General features: G+C 36.8%; 1 protein-coding gene across 4 annotated transcripts in view; it reads right to left on the bottom strand.

Annotated features, from left to right (window-relative positions):
* Positions 1-6336: 6336 nt before the first annotated feature.
* Positions 6337-19138, bottom strand: part of LOC122280023 (ankyrin repeat-containing protein NPR4-like) — a 30056-nt gene continuing 17254 nt past the window's right edge. For 3 of the 4 annotated variants that reach the window (XM_043090975.1, XM_043090974.1, XM_043090973.1), the window contains exons 3-6: positions 9675-10157; positions 8857-9006; positions 7258-7697; positions 6337-7163 (exon numbers count right to left, since the gene is read on the bottom strand). In XM_043090975.1, coding sequence (XP_042946909.1) covers positions 6534-7163; positions 7258-7697; positions 8857-9006; positions 9675-10157 — 1703 coding nt within the window. In that variant the 3' untranslated portion in view covers positions 6337-6533. The remainder of the gene's footprint in view (positions 7164-7257; positions 7698-8856; positions 9007-9674; positions 10158-19138) is intronic. The other variant, XM_043090976.1, reaches the window with a different exon arrangement.

Here is a 19138-nt window from a genome sequence, read left to right as displayed (position 1 = left end):
GAGCTGGAAAAAAGCTCTCTAGTCTCTTCCCCGTTCTCTCTCAAAAAACAACCTAACTCTCAGAGCTTTCGACGGGGGTGGGGAGTTTCGGCTCCCCCCCCCCCCCCTCTCTTCCCCTTCCCCTTCTCTTTATTCTCTGTTTTCATTTTTCTTTCATCTGGCTCTTGTGTTCTCAGACAAATAAAGGGGAGTTATCGACGGAGTCATTTCCAGCCACCGACTGCCAAAACGCGCCCCACCCAGATGTTAGCCAACCGCCGATCTTCAAGACCACCGAACACGATGCCAAACGGAGGGGAGCATAGCCCGCACGCCCGAGATGGAGTCCCGACCTGAACCAGAGTGTGCGGGTCACGCACCACCGGGAAGCCACCTGCCGCATCAAAACCTGGTTTTCCGGGACCTTAGACTCCGGGAGTTCATCGACTGGTCGTCGGCTCTCCCCTAAGAGTGGTTTTGCTCAGCGACCACCACTGGTTTGTGTTTTTTGTCTGTCAGTTTTCAGTGTTTTTTCATTAGATTTCATGGTTTTTATTTCATTTTTCTAGTTTTTGTTTTGTGTTCCATGTTTCAAACCGAGCAGGGTTTTGAGCTTTTTTGTTCAGACACAGCTTTCAGCTGGTGCTAGTGGAGTATGGCAATCGTCGTTACGGCTGGTGGATGTATGGCCGACCTTTGTAGTGGAGGTAGTGTGGTCCATACGCGAGCTGGGTACTCGTGCTGTTCTTGGGCTCCTAATGCTGACGCCTGAGGTGGGTGTGCCGCCGGGCTCACGCCGGTGCTTGGTTTTATGTGGTTTTGTGTTTTTGTTCTTTGTTTTGCAGTGTAGTTTATGTAGTTTATTAGTAATTTTTAGGTATAGGCTTTTGGACTTAGTGTTCAAAGCAGTAATGTCCCTTTTTCCACCTCCCTAATAGGACGGAGGGGGCTGATCATTCTATTTTATACAGAGTGCTCTCTTTTTAGAGATGTTAGAAGTTAAGACAAAGTCCGTCACTTTGTGCGAGGGGATACTCCAGTGCTGATGCGTAGTTTGACTTATAGTTTGGATTTTTCTGTACTTATAAGTTATGTTTGTAACTTCATTATGATGAATGAAAGAATTCACATTTTCAAAAAAAAAAAAAATCACACTACATATTATATATAATATGTATATATATAAATTCTTTAATCACACATATTACACAATAAACAATCCTTCACGCATATTACACAAATAATCCACAATAAACTATATATAAAAAATTTCACAATAACAATCCTTCAACAAAATTTAACAATAGAGTTTAGTATAACATACCTTGTGCTCACAATATCCTCCTCTTGCAAATCACAAGTTTTCAACAATCCACAACAAACAATCCTTCAAAAAATTCACAAAACTAGGTAGTTAAATACATATAAAACAAATTGACAAATACAATATAAATTGTAAATACATTAAGCTTTGAAAAATTTACCTTACTTTCTCCTTTAGGAGGAAAAAACAAATACACAACAAAAATAAACACAAAATGTCTCCCTAACTCAATCTATCTCACTCTAACCCTCTCTCACTCTGACACTCTCTGTATCCTCTCTCACTCATCTGCCTCCTCTTCTTCCTCTCTCTCTCTCTACAACTCTGTGCGCACTCTAACCCTTCACGCACGGGATGAAGCAGATGGATCTACTTTCCTGTGCGTGAAAGTTTTATATTCTGCTTCTAATACAATAAACGTTCGCATGTTCATTAATGAACGTTCGAACATTTCACTCACTTGCTAAGGTAATATATTTAACGTTCGAACTCTAAGTTATTCTGCTTAAATTCTGAACAATACGTTCGAACGTATTTATAATCCCGCCCACGTCATCAATTTAACGTTCGAACGTGAATATAAAACGTTTGAACGTTCAGGGGTTCCAAACTTAGGCGGGAAATCACCCGCCCATTTTTCAAATACGTTAGAACGTATAACATGTCTCTTCGAACGTATTTGTACTATAATGTTATATATTATTATATCTTATATTATAGTATTTCATGTAAACACAATTTTCATTGATTAAGTGAAAAAATAATCTTTATTAATTGTATATTATATATCATTTATATAATATAGTAAATCCCCTATATATATAGTAGTATATAAACTATAATATTATATTAAATATTATATAAATATGAACATATTATATTATACTACTATATATTATACTATTAATATATAATATATAATATATTATAATGTACTATAGTCTATATATAGTAATACTATATACAAAATAGTCTATATATAGCATATATACTATATACTACAATAGTAAATGTATCTTATATATACTATAGTAATATATATATACTATATATACTATAAACAATATTATATTAAATACTATATATACTATATATATATTTAATATATTATACATACTAGATAGTATATATATTAATACTATTATATATACACTAGATTATATATTAGAATATATATAATATATATTCTATATTATATAATATATAATATATATTATAGTACTCTAATATAATAAGTATATTATATTAGTGATAATATATTTATAATACATATCCTATAATATATTAATAATATATATTATATTATAGTAATATACTATAATATATACTATAAAATACATCGTGTATATTTTGTTTAATAAATATTAGATAAACTATACTATACTATAGTTATATATTATATAATTATTATCTATATAATATAATATATATAATATCTTACTCCATGTGATATTTAATAAATTATATATATATACTATACTATAGGTATTATATATTAGTACTGTTATATATAATATATATATTAATATATATGTGTATAATATTTACTATATTATATAGTTATTAAATATTAGTACTTCTATAACTATATAAATAATATAATTTACTTCATAAACGTTCGAATGTCATTCGTTTAACGGTCAGACGTTCCAGTATAACGTTTGCACGTATAACACCAATACGTTCGAATGTTTTGTAAATGTTCGAACGTTAACTGTATATATAGTCTTCACCAACGGCCAAATAAACTCATTTCATCGTTTCTCCACACACCGTACGTCGTTTCTCCGCCACGCTCGCTGCCACATCCGCCGCCATACACCACTGCAACCGTCACTAAAAGGTAATGTGCCCTTCCCGTCTCCTCTAGATGTTTATATGTATCGGTGGGTTATTATATTCAAAACCCACCCAAGGCCGGATATTCTTCTTGAATTTCCGGCCACCATTGGTTGTTAAACCTTAAACAACCACCATACAAACATTCCCCATAGCCTATAGAGTACTTTTATGGTTTCTTTTTTTACTTTGAAATGCACGTTTCGAAGCTTTCGGAAATGGCTAAATTGACTCGGTCATTCTATCTCGTACGTTCAAACATTACAAAACAAACGTTTGAACATGTGACGTTTAAGTTTTTTACATCCGAACGTTACGTTGTAACATGCAAACGTAAAATTTCTCCTTCAAACGTTTTTATCCAACATTTTCAGTGGACGTTGGATAAAATGTCTGAACATAAACCGTTCGAATTCTTTCGTTAGCAAATACGTCCGAACGTGTGACGTTTCAAGTTCATTACGTTCGAACGTTAAAGTGTAACGTTTGCACGTCACTGTGCGAATTTATTAAATGTACTATCGAACGTTTAAATATGACATTTGATACATACGTTCGCACTTAAATAGAACATTCAAACGTATAAATAAGATGTTCAGATCAGATTTACGCTGCTTAGTACGTTCGAACATTTCTTCGAAGTTACATTCAGACATAAATTTACATTCGGACGTCATTTTGTTATATTAGTTTGACTAAGTACGTTCGAATGTTAATGGTTTATGTTCGATTATTTAATATTACGTTCGAACGTCAAATCATTGTACATTCGGACATAATTTATTTCTATGTAGCATAATTTTATAATTTGAACGTCAATTGTGTATCTTTCGAACGTTTCTTTATTTAATTTAATTTCTATTTTCTCCTCTTCTTATAGTCTATTTTGGGTATTTAAATAGTCAAATTTTTTAATATATTTACTGTCAAAATTATTTAAATTTATAATGATGATATTTTAATTTTTTATAATCCATATATGTCGTAATATGTATATATATCTGCAAAAATTTAGGGATTTTTTTATTATATTTTAACTTGTATTTTTTTTTCCTCAGAATATGGCTCACTTTATGACAACGAGGAAACGAGGGAGGGATGAAGGCAATCTGGACATTGCTCGGCTTGGGGCACGAACTATCATGGGTGAATGAGAAATTTTGATTAATCAATTCGATGAGCTCTGCTGGGAGCGGAAGACGCTCAGAGTCGTCTTTGTCACGAGAGGCTGGGTCCCAATTTGCACATTGAGGGGAAAGATTTACCCTTCAACGGTCTGGGAGTTTTATATTGGGATGGCCACCATGCCTAACGATGCATCATCCCATACCCTCACTATACGTGGTGTACAGTTTGAGTTCTTGGCGGATGTTATTGTTGAGTTACTCCAGATTCCCCGGATACTGCCTAAGGCTACAACTGCTCAAGCTGGTGACACAACAGTTGCATTTACTCCTGGCACATTTGAGGCAGATCCAACCACTTCTGCTTCATCTACGGCCCTGTTGACACTATGCCCAGTGAACAAGAAGATCGGCCTGAAGGCGAGGATATTGCTCTAGAGGTTGGTGATGACGAGCGGGATCAGGATTTCTACATCCTCATTGGCACAAACCGCACGAAGCTGATAGGCCGAACTCCTTCAGCTAGAATTAGTTGCTGCCGTTCTTCCGCATGTTGCAAATTTTTGTTGCAACAAATATAGACCCTATGGCACATAAGACCACATTCAGTCAGGCTCGCGCACAATTCCTTATTTGCTTGGCATGTGGAGATCCCATTGACTTGCCACTCGTTATATTTGAGCGGATCCGTTATGAGGCCAGCATTGTTATGACAGATAATCTCTCGTACGGAATCATCATCAACCGCTTCTTACTAGCTCGGGGAGTGCCACGCTAGGCGGAGGAGATGGTACTAAACCAGATGAGCCCCATCGACATCACCACACACCGTCGGAGTATTGCACAGGAAAGAGGCTTAGCTCGGCGTCATGTTGCTGCTGCTGCTATATCAGATCTTGTTCCTCCGACCGAGGCTGGGGCCGGTGTTGCTCCCTCGTCTGCGAGTACTAGCCAGCAGCCGGCGACTGCATCTGCAGGGGATGTGCGACCTACTTGGGTTGATGTAGTGATGACAGATATGAAGGCGCATAAAGACCAACAGATCGATAGACAGATTGCACATATAGATCAGGCTGTCGCACATCTTGCAAATCATGTAGATGTGCTAAATAATAAGGTTGAGATATTGACTGAAGAGTTTCGATCTTTTCTAAACTAGCAGTACTTCTGAATGTCATTTGTTATTATATATTCATATTTTGTTTTCTATTTTCGACATATGTAATTGACAATATTATTTAATGTATGTATTGTAGCTTAATTTATACTCTCAATGACGATTAATATTATGCAACCTTAATATTAAAAAAATATATATTATAATTAATTTTTACAAATTAAAATATAACGTTCGAACCTTACAAATATACGTTCGAATCTTAGTGGATACGTTCACACATAATTACATATAACGTTCGAACGTTGGCGCTAAAATTTTTACGTTCGCACGCAAATATGCATAAAGTTCAAACGTTATTGTGACGTGCGAACAAATTAACTAAAAGGTTTGAACGTTAAAAATTTCTTCCTTAATATTTAGTGATAGTTCCCACAAACAGTCATAGAAAATGACTTTTAGTGACGGTTTAGAGACTGTCACTATCTTCAATCCGTCACTAAAACCTATATTTGTTGTAGTGAAAGTTCAAACTTAAGATTTCTGCTGATCTAATACCATTATAAGAGAATGAATGAAAGTTGAATATTTGTCTCAAGGCTTGTGTTGAATAGGTGGACTTTTATTTGTCTCTATAGAGCTTACTTAAATACATTTGTTACAACTGATAAAATACAGACTCAAGATATAAAAAGAGAGGCTATATATATAGAGCATAGTTTACACCAATCGTGTGGTGGAAAAAATTTAGAGCGGAACTCTTAAGATCACTCAGATACTACTCAAATGTGTAACCCATACCCTAGTATATAAAACCTTATTAGATCAGAATAGCATGCAAATTTTCACAAAATGTAGGATATGTAAGTCGAGCATGTGCTTGCAAAGTAATAGATATAACAAAAGGAGGCATACAGAGGATGGGCACATTATAGCTTGACAAATGGAAGTTCTTACTAAATGGTAGTTTCACTCCCATCAAACTGTGGATTTGGGAATGCAAAGTACAATTTATAATCAATATAACAAAAAGGATAGTAATACATCTAGCTAGTTCAAAATCACTTGATTTGCTTTAACAATTTCCCTTCCTTTTCTTTTGTCTATCATTTTACATTTTCTACCAATCAATCGCCTAGTTGAATTGTTCCTAGAAAACTCTACGTTCACGTGGTCGGAAAAGAAACCTATAAACATATGTTGAGCGGAATATATCCGCCCAAAGTCTATAATGTAAAGTTAAAAACAATGTAACTGGAATGGCAGCCAAAATTGTTATAATAATTGGAACACTTGTGATTTCACTGTCGTATACCAGAAAGCAGGTAGCGCTGAAAGCTATCACCATGCTTGCTATAGAGATGAAAAGTGTTGCAAGTCCAAGCAACAACCTTGCAGGTAATGAGAGAAGGAAATCCTTTTCTGCATAGCGTGATGTGAGGATTGACAAGAACGTTAATATCGATGTCGATGAGGAGAGCAATGCAATTGCATCTGATATGAAGAACGCCATAAACCATTTGCCACTTAATAAAATTGGAGTGCCTAGTTTTTGATCGTTGCCACCTGGTACAGTGAAGGCTGCAGCGAAAACTACAGTGGCAATTAGTGCTGCCACAAGCATGCCATAGTTTGCAGTGTCCTTCATCCACTTTTCACCTTCTTTGCACAAATTCTGATGTGTCTTTGTAAATAATTCCCATGGTGTATCTAAAGTTTTGTTGTTTTCATCTATATTCTTCTTCTTTCTGTATGAAGGCTGAACAATCTTATCTATCTCCTGTAATATTAATTCAAGTCTTAAGTAGTTGACAAGTAATTTAAAGTGAAATACATAGCCATAAATAGAATAAGTAAATAAAATATATCCGAACCTTAAACCACAATAGCTCTCGTTGCAATTTAAGTGCTGCCCCTGATATGATATTTAGTCGATCTGGAGGAGCTATTTCTGCAGCTAAGTGCAGCATATTGTTATGGTGATTGTCAGTATAGAGGGCGATGATATCCTTGATGGCACCTAGCTCATATATTAGACTGAATACACTCTCTTGCCGATATATAATAGCAAAGTGAAATATACTTCTTTTTTTCTCGTCTAAACTCCATATGAGATCAGGATATGATCGTATAAGTATAATTAGAAACTCAACGTTCCCTGATATTGCAGCATCAAAAAGGAAAGATGAATGGTTTTGAACCATGTCTGAGAAGTCTTTCTCTGGCAATTGTCGAACGTTTACCCAGAGTAGATCAACCAATTGATGGGCTATTGTGCGCATCAAAGCTTTCTTATAGATCCCTTTGAACGGCCCTGGGATTGGGAAAAAAAAAAAAAAAATCAACCGTCACCTCATTGAAAACAAGTATTGATTTTATAAACAAAAAAGATGGAAACCCTGCAAGGGTACATTGCACTAAGAAGAGAGACATGATATTGGAGATGGCATAATTACTGCATTGAGCTACGGAAGGTTTCTTGACCTATGCAACTTTATAAGCCTATTGCAGCCATATATACATTATATAAATATATATATATATATATATATATTTATACATATATATGAGCTTTACTACTACACATAAGCACATACGAACACTTTTTTTTTAATTTTTTTTTAAATTTTTTTGAATTGATTCTTCTTAAATTAATTAAATTGTTCTATGAATTATCTATATATATATATATATATATAATTTGGTAAATGAAAAAAATTAAAATTAAAATTTAGTGTGTGGACTTATGTTTAGAAATATATATATATATATATATGGAAAAAACATCACCTGCATGCTCAATCAAGGAACTGTATCGGTGGCTTTAATTATTAATTGGTTATTTTATGAATGGGTATCTTATCTAGCCAGTCTCCTTGTTGAGAAATGTCGTGCGTATAATATGGCCGGAAAAAATAAATAAATAAATAAAATAAAATCTTAACATAAGCCCAGGCACCACATTTTTGTTTTTTAAATTTTTTTTAGAATTGGTTTTTTAGTTCATTATACTTGAACTAATTGAATTCATCTATTCATGATTATCTATATTAAAAAAAATATTTTTTTTAAGCTTATTTTTTCTATAACAAATATGTGGTGTATGAATCATGATAAGATAAATGATAGTTACAGTCGTAAGTGTGCAAACGTTATGTAATCACTTTGAAAAAATGAATAAATATGAGACCCATATAAAAAGAAATTAATTTTTTAATTGTAGACCTCACTCTTTTTCAAAACGATTGCAAGGTACTTACGTACTCTACAACTGTACGTAACATTACTAGGATGATAAATATAACAACTCAATTAGTTTAATAAAAATAAAATAAAATAATAAAAATAAAAAATCATAGTAAAATATGTAAGGTATGTGGTGTGGAATGATGAGTAAGATCCCTCTTTTATATATATATATATATAAACGTGCATGCCAGTACTAAAGAAAATTGGGTAGGCAGCAAACTAACAGAAGTTTACGCATCTTTCCCAGATGGATAGCTGACTTCTGCTGCCGATTGCATCAGGTTTTTTGGCTAGCTCTTGCAATGCTATCTTCCCATATGCATTCTTCATTGTTGCTAATTCTGGATCTCTTTTCAGAATTTTCAATGCTATATCTGTCCATGAAGCAGCAGTAAAGTTGAATTGATCACAGTTGACGCAGGTTAATTAGGCTAGTTTGGCCCATGGATAATTAAAAACAAATTCCCTATATGGTCAATAACATTATTAATTAATGTTAGTCATTTTGAAAATTGAGCATGATATAAGTTTTGTACGGTATTCGATCCGACGATTAAGTCAAGTTGGATCGATTACAATAATAACATCAAACAAACGTAACGGCCACATTGTAAAATATTTGTCACAAAACTCACAACAACAACAATAATAATAGAGAAATTATATTTTTAGTCCTCAAGTGAGGACTGGATGTACAGACTCTTTCTTAAAGGAGAAAAAAATGATTTTTAGGAAGAATATTTTAATAATTTTAAAAAGTTTTAAAGTTAAAATTATCTATGCCTGTATTGCAGTCTTCAAATAGAGATTGTACGTAACATTACTCATTATAATATTAAGGAAAATATTAAATATATTTAAGGAAAACTAATAAAAAATTTATTTTTTCATACATTAATTATTGATATGTTAAAAATCGTGAAATTTAAAATTTAAAAAAAAAGTAATAAAATGAGTTTTATAAATAAAAATATAAATAAAATTATAAATATATATAACACTGCAATAAAATGAGATCAGGAAGGGCGGAGTTCGTACATACCATACAAATCAGTGGAAATACAGACGACAAGGATATCAATGCGCTCAGGAGGAGTCAAATCTTCAAAAGGAGTGACAGAGTACAGATAAGACACCATGTTTCTACGTCCGTGCAAAGCTGCCATGTAAAGAGGCGTGACTGATTCGTTACTCACACGAATCTGCGGCAGTTCATTGTTCTTATTCACCATCTCCTCCGCAATTGCCACGATTCCTGATGCAGCAGCGTAGCAAATGGCTGTATTATTACTTCTATTTTTTATTTCTAAGTCGCTTGGATTCATCCGCTTTACCAATTCTTTGACAAAATCAGTGCTCTCTGCTGCAGCCGCGATGTGAAGAACTGTATCCTTCTGTCTTGTTATGGAATATGTAGCGGCTTTTGGATATTTATCAAGTACCTCCTTAGCAGCTGACCAATCACCTTTTAGGGCAGCTTGATAGAGACAAACAGAAGTGTCGAGGAAATGAAATCTTCTCGTCCCTGTATATATATATTTTTTTCGTGCATAAGTAATCACAATATTTAGTTTGTTGATATTTCAATGCCGTTTAGATTCTAATTAAGAAGCCGGAACATTTAAGAATATACTATCTGGCAACAAATTAGTTTCTGTGTATTAATATAGAAGATATTGATGCACCAAATACAACGACTGCAGAGGCACCGTAGGCATTGTATAGAATTGTATATTCTGTTTTTTGTCTCAAGTTTTATAACTGATTTTATTCCTTTCTGATTCTAGAATATTGTACAGACTATGTGTATAAATACCCTTGTTATTGTAATGAAAGTGTGTTGAGAATTCACAGAATATTTCATTCTATTATGGTATCAGTAAGCCCACGACTAACAGTCCTCTGATCCATGGCTTCTTCTCCCCCCTCCCTTTTCCAAACTTCTCACATTTAGTCACCACCAAGCTCACCAATGAAAACTATCCATTATGGAATGTGCAAATCTTGGCCTATCTAAGAGGTCAGGACCTCTATCAATACGTTGATGGCTCACTACAACCACCTCCTGCTCAGGTTGACTCTCAACCTAATAAGGCTTATGCCTCCTGGGAAAGAAATGACCAACTAGTACTCAGTATACTCTTCTCATCTCTCTCAGACTCAATTCTTGGACATGTTCTTTCCTCTCAAACATCTCATGATCTCTGGCAATCCCTCTCCTCTTTGTTTTCTTCTCACTCTCAAGTCAAACGGTTTCAAGTTAAATTTCAACTTGCTAATCTAACTCGAGGTGACCTAAGCATCACAAATTATTTTGGTAAAGTTAGAGCTCTTGCTGACATGCTTACTTGCTCTGGCACTCCCCTATCTGATTTTGATTTTGTTACATATCTACTCACTAGTCTTGGTGACACATATGATTCATTCGTCCCCTCTATAACAACACGGGTAGAACCCATTTCTTCTCATGACTATTTCAGTTGCTTCTTGTACATGAAAGTAGGCTTGCTCACAGTACACGGAGCTCTATCTCTTTGCAACCCTCTGTCAATGTTGTACACACTGGTGGGCGAGGACATCTTCAATCTCTAGGTGGTCACAATGGCAGAAATGGGAGAGGCGAATTCAATTACCCAAACAGAGGAGGTCGTAGTTTTTCTCTAGCTACTCAACCAAACCCCTTGACATCACAAAATAATCACCGCCCCACCTGCCAAGTAGGTCAAAAAGCAGGCCATGTAGCCCAACAATACAGGCACCGTTTTGATCATAGCTATCAATTCAGTGCGCCTCCTTCCTTCTCAGAAAATTTCACCCAACCTAGCCCCATCATAGATCCAACCTGGTATCCCGATTCGGGGAGCAACCCAACATATAACCCACAACCTCAACAATCTGAACCTTGCCTATGAACCTTACTGTGGTAATGAATAGATCCTTGTAGGAGACGGTACAGGTCTTTGCATTCAAAATACGGTTGAATCCTTCTTATCTCCTTCTTCTTCCTCTCCCTCATTTCTTCTTAAAAATCTTCTTCATGTTCCTAAAATTACCAAAAATCTCATCTCTATTTTAAAATTTTGCAAGGATAACTCATGCTTTTTCGAATTTCATGACTCTTTCTTCTCTATGAAGGACACATCGACGGGGATGATCCTCCTCACAGGGTATCATTTATCCCATCTCAGACAGTAAGTGGGTAAATCCGACTCAAGTGGTACCAAAGAAATCTGGTTTGACTGTCATAAAAAATGATAAAAATGAGTTGATTCCAACTAGAACGGTTACTGGCTGGAGAATGTGCATTGACTATAGAAAACTTAACTCAGCCAGTAGGAAGGATCATTTTCCTTTACCATTCTTGGATCAAATTTTGGAAAGAGTAGCTGATAATGCATATTATTGTTTCTTGGATGGCTATTCTGGTTATTATCAAATTGCTGTAGCACCTGAGGATCAGGAGAAAACCACTTTCACCTGTCATTTTGGCACTTTTACTTTTACTAGAATGCCTTTTGGTTTGTGTAATGCTCCAGCTACTTTTCAGAGATACATGATGAGTATTTTTTCTGATATGATTGATGACATTTGTGAAATATTTATGGATGATTTCTCTGTTTTTAGAAAATCCTTTGAGAGTTGTTTGCATAATTTGGCACGTATTCTCCAGAGATGTGAGGAAAAAAATCTTTTACTTAATTGGGAGAAATGCCAATTTATGGTCACTCAGGGCATTGTATTGGGGCATATTGTTTCTTCTGAGGGTATAAAAGTTGACAACGCAAAGATTGAATTAATATCTAAACTTCCTATTCCTATGACAGTTAGGGATATTCATTCTTTTCTTGGTCATGCTGGCTTTTAGACGGTTTATTCAAGGGTTTAGTTCTATTGTAAAACCTTTGTGCACTCTTTTACAAAATGATATTGAATTTGTTTAGACTGATGAGTGCCAAAAATCTTTTGATACCCTTAAGAAATCGCTTACCACTGCACCTATTGTGCAACGTCCGCAGTGGGACCTTCCCTTTGAGATTATGACAGATGCTAGTGACTATGCCTAAAGAGCTGTTTTGGGGCAGCAGATGGATAATAGGCCATTTGTGATTTATTATGCTAGTAGAACCTTGAATGATGCCTAGAAAAATTATACCACTACTGAAAAGGAATTGCTTGCAGTGGTTTTTGCACTTGATAAATTTCGGACTTATATTCTTGGTTCTCCTGTTACTATTTTCACTGACCACTCTGCTCTTAAGTATTTGTTGGCTAAGAAAGATGCAAAGCCACACTTGATTCGCTGGACTCTATTACTTCAAGAGTTCAACATCAACATTAAGGACAAGAAAGGAGTTGAAAACGTGGTAGCTGACCACCTCTCTAGACTGTCATCATCTCCTTTTTCAAATGTCAGTCTTCCTCTTGATGATAGTTTCCCGGATGAGCAGCTGTTTGTGGTTGATAGAGCTCCCTGGTATGCTAACATAGTCAATTATCTGGTGACTGAGCGAATGCCTTCTAAATGATCCACCCAAGATAAGCGTCGGTTTCTCCCTGAGGAAACGATTTAGGAATTTATTCTTAATTATTACACGACATCCTCCTGCACTTGGGATAGCTTTAGTGCTACTCATTTTTGAGTGAGTCAAGTTTTTGGCGCCGTTGCTGGGGAAAGTATTTTAACTTAAATTTAAACTCTTTAAACTAATGTTTCATGTCATGGGTGAGGGACAGTTCAAATAGGTTGCATAGAGTCACATTGAGTGTTGAGAGTAGTATACACAGTTTGGAGATAGATAACTCTTCTGTCTTTTCTATTAGTGAGTCAGGTGAGGAAATTGAAATTGAACCAGAAAACATGGCTGCACCTGCACCACGCACTCTTAAGGATTATTTGCAACCCACTCGCACCACTGCACCTTCATGCATTGTTTTACCTGAAAATGCATCTAATTTCTCTATTAAGCATGGCATGATGTCAGTGATACCTCAGTTCCACGGGATGGATTCTGAGAGTCCTTACCAGCACTTGACAGATTTTGAGTTGGCTTGCACTACTTTTATCACTAGGGCTGTTACTGATGAATTCATTAGACTTCGTTTATTTCCTTTCTCTTTAAAGGATAAAGCGAAGATTTGGTTTAATTCTTTGAGGCCTAATTCTATTTCTAGTTGGTCTGATATGCAGCATGAATTTTTACAAAAAATTTTTCCTTTTCAGAGAACTCAGTTTTTGCAAGAGCAAATCAGCCAGTTCAATCAGAGATCTGATGAGACCTTTCAGGCCAGTTGGAAAAAATTTAAAGATTTGGTGAACATTTGTCCACATCATGGTTTTGAATCTTGGAGGTTGGTGAGCTACTTTTACACTGGTCTCACTCCAGAATGCAAGCAGTTTGTTCAAACAATGTGTAATGGGGAGTTCTTCAGCAAGGAACCTAATGAAACTCTATCATTTTTTGACTACCTTACTGAGAGTGCACAACAGTAGAACACTCGTACCGATCGAGTTCCATTAGCAGCACAGCCACTGAGGGCTATTTCTGGAGGGGGTAGATATGAGCTTAAAGAAGACACTAATGTTTAAGCCCGAATAGCTGCATTGACTAGAAGACTAGAGGTCATGGAAATGGAAAAAGTGAAGGCTGTGAAAGTAGTAGAGCCATGTTCTATATGTGCTGATTCAAACCATAAGACCCAAGACTACCCGATTATGCTAGTATTTCAAGAAAGTGAGTCTGAGCAGATGCAATCAGCTAACTGGGATAGTAGAGCACAGAATCAGCCTTTCTCCAACACGTATAATCCGGGGTGGAGGAATCACCCAAATTTCTCATGGAGAAATGATCAGCCTGGTCGGTCCCCACCACCTCAGCAGCAACCATTTAATCAGGGTGCTCCTCAGCACCAGTATCTGCCATATAAGAATCCTCAGAGCTATCCTTATGTAGCTCCTCCTGGATTTCAGCCTCATATAGCTACACAAAGTTCTCAGCCTTCATCATCTGCAAAGAAGACTCTAGATTACAGTATGGCTTAGATGGCCAGTACACTTCAGCAATTCATGCAGATTCAGGCCACCACAAATAATCAGAACACTCAGGCCATAAATGAGTTGAGAGGCACTATAAATAAGATAAGTACAACCTTGAGCACCCTAGAGAAAGGGAAATTTCCAGCACAGCCTCAGCCTAATCCTCAAGTGTACAGGCAACAACAACAACAAGTGCATAATGTCTCAGGGGATGTTATTGAGACAGCGAAGGCAGTTCTTACTTTGAGAAGTGGAGGAAGTTCCCCAACCAGAGATGCCTATAGACACACAGGTAGTTGGTCCTACACCTGAAGATGTAACAGAGAATGATGAAGTTGAGAAAGAACTAGAGGTAGTAAGACCAGAGCTGAAGAAGCCTGTGAGTGCAGATGTTGAGACTAGTAAGGGATACCAACCTGTGGTTCCCTATCCTCAGAGATTAGCAGCTGGCCAAAAGAACAAGTATCACACGGAGATTCAAGAGATTTTCAAGCAAGTGAAGATCAATATTCCACTCTTAGATGCCATACAACAAGCGCCTTCATATGCAAAATTTTTGATGGACTTGTGCATAGTGAAGAGGAAGCTGAATGTGAAGAAGAAAGCTTTCCTAACGGAACAAGTTAGTGCATTGATATTGAGCGAGACCCCTCAGAAGTTTAGAGATCCTGGCTCTCCCAACATTTCCATTATGATTGGTGAATCACGCATTGGGAGAGTTTTACTTGATTTGGAGAGTAGTATGAACTTGCTACCGTTCTCAGTATATGAGCAGTTGTGATTGGGTGAGCTGAAAAAGACCTTCATCATGCTACAGCTGGCTGACAGATCAGTTAAGGTACCAAGGGGTATTGTAGAGGACGTATTGGTCCAGGTGGACAAATTCTACTACCTAGTGGATTTTGTAGTTCTTGACATGCAGCAGCCGGCCTCCACTATTTATCAAGCTCCTGTCATCCTAGGAAGACCATTTCTAGCTACATCAAATGCATTGATCAATTGCAGAAATGGAGTTTTGAAGCTTACCTTTGGGAACATGGCACTTGAGTTGAACGTTTTCAACGCTTGCAAGATGCTAACACATTTTGATGACACAAGCGATTTGAATGCTGTAGAGAGTTTGACACCAATAGATTTTATTTGCTCAACTTCTCCATTCTCTGATGATAATTATATTTTTCAAACACCTGAATTTTTACTTGATGAGAAAATTGATCATATCAATGAAGATGACTTTGATTTTTTTGATTGTTTTGCAGATTCATCATTACCACTTGAAGTACAATTTGCGGGAGCAAGATGGAAACCCCAGTTTGAAGCTCTACCACCACCAGACATGCTTAAATCTTCAGAGGAAGAAGTTCCCCAGTTGGAACTGAAACCACTTCCTCAAGATTTAAAGTATGTGTTCTTTGGTCCTGAAGAAGGCACTTTTCCGATGGTGATTTCCTCAAAGCTAAATCAGAAGGATGAAGTCCAGTTGATTGAAGTATTAAGGAAGCATCGAGGCGCAATTGGTTGGACAATAGTTGACATCAAAGGCATTGATGCCACTGTATGTACCCATAGAATCCATCTTGAAGACGATGCTAGACCGGTTCGTGATGCTCAACGTAGGCTCAATCCTACCATGAAGGAAGTTGTGAAAGAGGAGGTGCTTAAGCTACTCGCAGTGGGTATCATTTATCCCATCTCAGACAGTAAGTGGGTAAGTCCAACTCAAGTGGTACCAAAGAAATCTGATTTGACTGTCATAAAAAATGATAAAAATGAGTTGATTCCAACTATAATGGTTACTGGCTGGAGAATGTGCATTGACTAAAGAAAACTTAACTCAGCTAGTAGGAAGGATCATTTTCCTATACCATTCTTGGATCAAATTTTGGAAAGAGTGGCTGGTAATGCATATTATTGTTTCTTGGATGGCTATTCTGGTTATTATCAAATTGCTATAGCACCTGAGGATCAGGAGAAAACCACTTTCACCTGTCCTTTTAGCACTTTTACTTTTACTAGAATGCCTTTTGGTTTGTGTAATGCTCTAGCTACTTTTCAGAGATGCATGATGATTATTTTTTCTGATATGATTGATGAAATTTGTGAAATATTCATGGATGATTTCTCTGTTTTTAGAAAATCCTTTGAGAGTTGTTTGCATAATTTGGCACGTATTCTCCAGAGATGTGAGGAAAAAAATCTTTTACTTAATTGGGAGAAATGCCAATTTATGGTCACTCAGGACATTGTATTGGGGCATATTGTTTCTTCTGAGGGTATAAAGGTTGACAACGCAAAGATTGAATTAATATCTAAACTTCCTATTCCTAGGACAATTAGGGATATTCGTTCTTTTCTTGGTCATGCTGGCTTTTATAGGCGGTTTATTCAAGGGTTTAGTTCTATTGCAAAACCTTTGTGCACTCTTTTACAAAATGATATTGAATTTGTTTGGACTAATGAGTGCCAAAAATCTTTTGATACCCTTAAGAAATCGCTTACCACTGCACCTATTGTGCAACCTCCGCAGTGGGACCTTCCCTTTGAGATTATGACAGATGCTAGTGACTATGCCTTGGGAGCTGTTTTGGGGTAGCGGGTGGATAATAGGCCATTTGTGATTTATTATGCTAGTAGAACCTTGAATGATGCCTAGAAAAATTATACCACTACTGAAAAGGAATTGCTTGTAGTGGTTTTTGCACTTGATAAATTTTGGACTTATATTCTTGGTTCTCCTGTTACTATTTTTACTAACCACTCTGCTCTTAAGTATTTGTTGGCTAAGAAAGATGCAAAACCACGCTTGATTCGCTGGATTCTATTACTTCAAGAGCTCAACATCAACATTAAGGACAAGAAAGGAGTTGAAAACGTGGTAGCTGACCACCTCTCTAGACTGTCATCATCTCCTTCTTCAAATGTCAGTCTTCCTCTTGGTGATAGTTTCCTGGATGAGCAGCTGTTTGTGGTTGATAGAGCTCCCTGGTATGTTGACATAGTCAATTATCTGGTGACTGAGCGAATGCCTTCTGAATTGTCCACCCAAGATAAGCATCAGTTTCTCCCTGAGGAGACGATCTAGGAATTTATTCCTAATTATTACACGACATCCTCCTGCACTTAGGATAGCTTTAGTGCTACTCATTTTTGAGTGAGTCAACAGGGCCAATCCGTAACGGCCTCTATGCCTTCCCTTCGGCGTCCAACCTCTCCTCCATCTGCCCTTCTCCATCCGTCAGCATAGGTGAAAAAGCTTCCGTCACTCAATGGCACCGAAGACTAGGCCATCCTTATCACTCCACTCTCTCACGTATCCTGCGCACCAGCTGCTTGAAGGGTCCTCTCAATGTTTCCAAGTTCCAGTGCCCCGAGTGTCCTTTAGCCAAAAACCATCAACAGCTGTTTATTTCTCATTCGGCCCACTCAAATAAGTCTCTAGATCTGGTCTGTGCTGATGTTTGGGGCCCAGCCCATTTTGTTTCTAGACAAGGCTACAAGTATTATGTCTCTTTTGTAGATCAATACACTCGGTTTACTTGGTTTTATCCATTAAAGTTCGAATATGATGTTCGTAAGGTCTTTTCCAATTTTTCACCTTTTGTTGAACGCCTCTTAAATACAAAACTCATCACTCTTCAAACCGATGGTGGTGGTGAATTTCAATCACTCACATCAATGTGTCAAAAACTTAGGATTCATCATAGGTTTTCATGTCCACATACCCATCAACAAAAATGACTTGTGGAACGAAAACACAGGCATATATAGTTGAGACTAGGCTTGCCCTTTTAGCCCAGGCTTCTCTTCCTTTCTCTTATTGGGCCGATGCGTTTGATACGGCAGTCTATCTCATTAATCTCTTACTTTCACCAACAATTGACAATCAAACACCATTCTTCAAAGTATAAAAGCATGATCCCGACTATAATTTTCTAAAAGTGTTTAGGTGTCAGTGCTTTCCCAACTTACGTCCTTACAATCAACACAAATTAAATTTTCATTCTACATCATATCTCTTTCTTGGGAATAGCTCAATTCATAAAGGATACAAATTCTTGGACTTAAAAACAAATCGACTATACTTCTCCCGTGACATCATATTTCATGAAGATAAATTTCCATACTCAACTACTCGGCCCACGTCTTTGTCCAAACAGCAATCTTCATATGCCAGCCTACCCATTTTACATTCACAACCCTCTCTCTTAGGCCCAGGCCCAACCCGTATACCACTCTCATCTTACAGCCCACTGACGCACATTTCCCCCATTTCCCCTTCGTCTTCTCAACCTAAAATCCCTAATTCCTCATCCCGATCATCACCTGCTCTTTCCCCTCTCATACCACCGACCCACAATTTACCAACTTCTTCGTCTTCTCAACTTGAAATCCCTCCTTCTTCATCCCGAACATCTCCTGCACTTCCCCTTCTCATACCTCCTTGATCACCCATCATCACAAGAGCTCAAACA

This window comes from Carya illinoinensis, chromosome 10 (assembly GCF_018687715.1).
Source record: "Carya illinoinensis cultivar Pawnee chromosome 10, C.illinoinensisPawnee_v1, whole genome shotgun sequence".
Taxonomy (NCBI): domain Eukaryota; kingdom Viridiplantae; phylum Streptophyta; class Magnoliopsida; order Fagales; family Juglandaceae; genus Carya; species Carya illinoinensis.
This window is presented reverse-complemented; position numbering and strand designations above follow the sequence as displayed.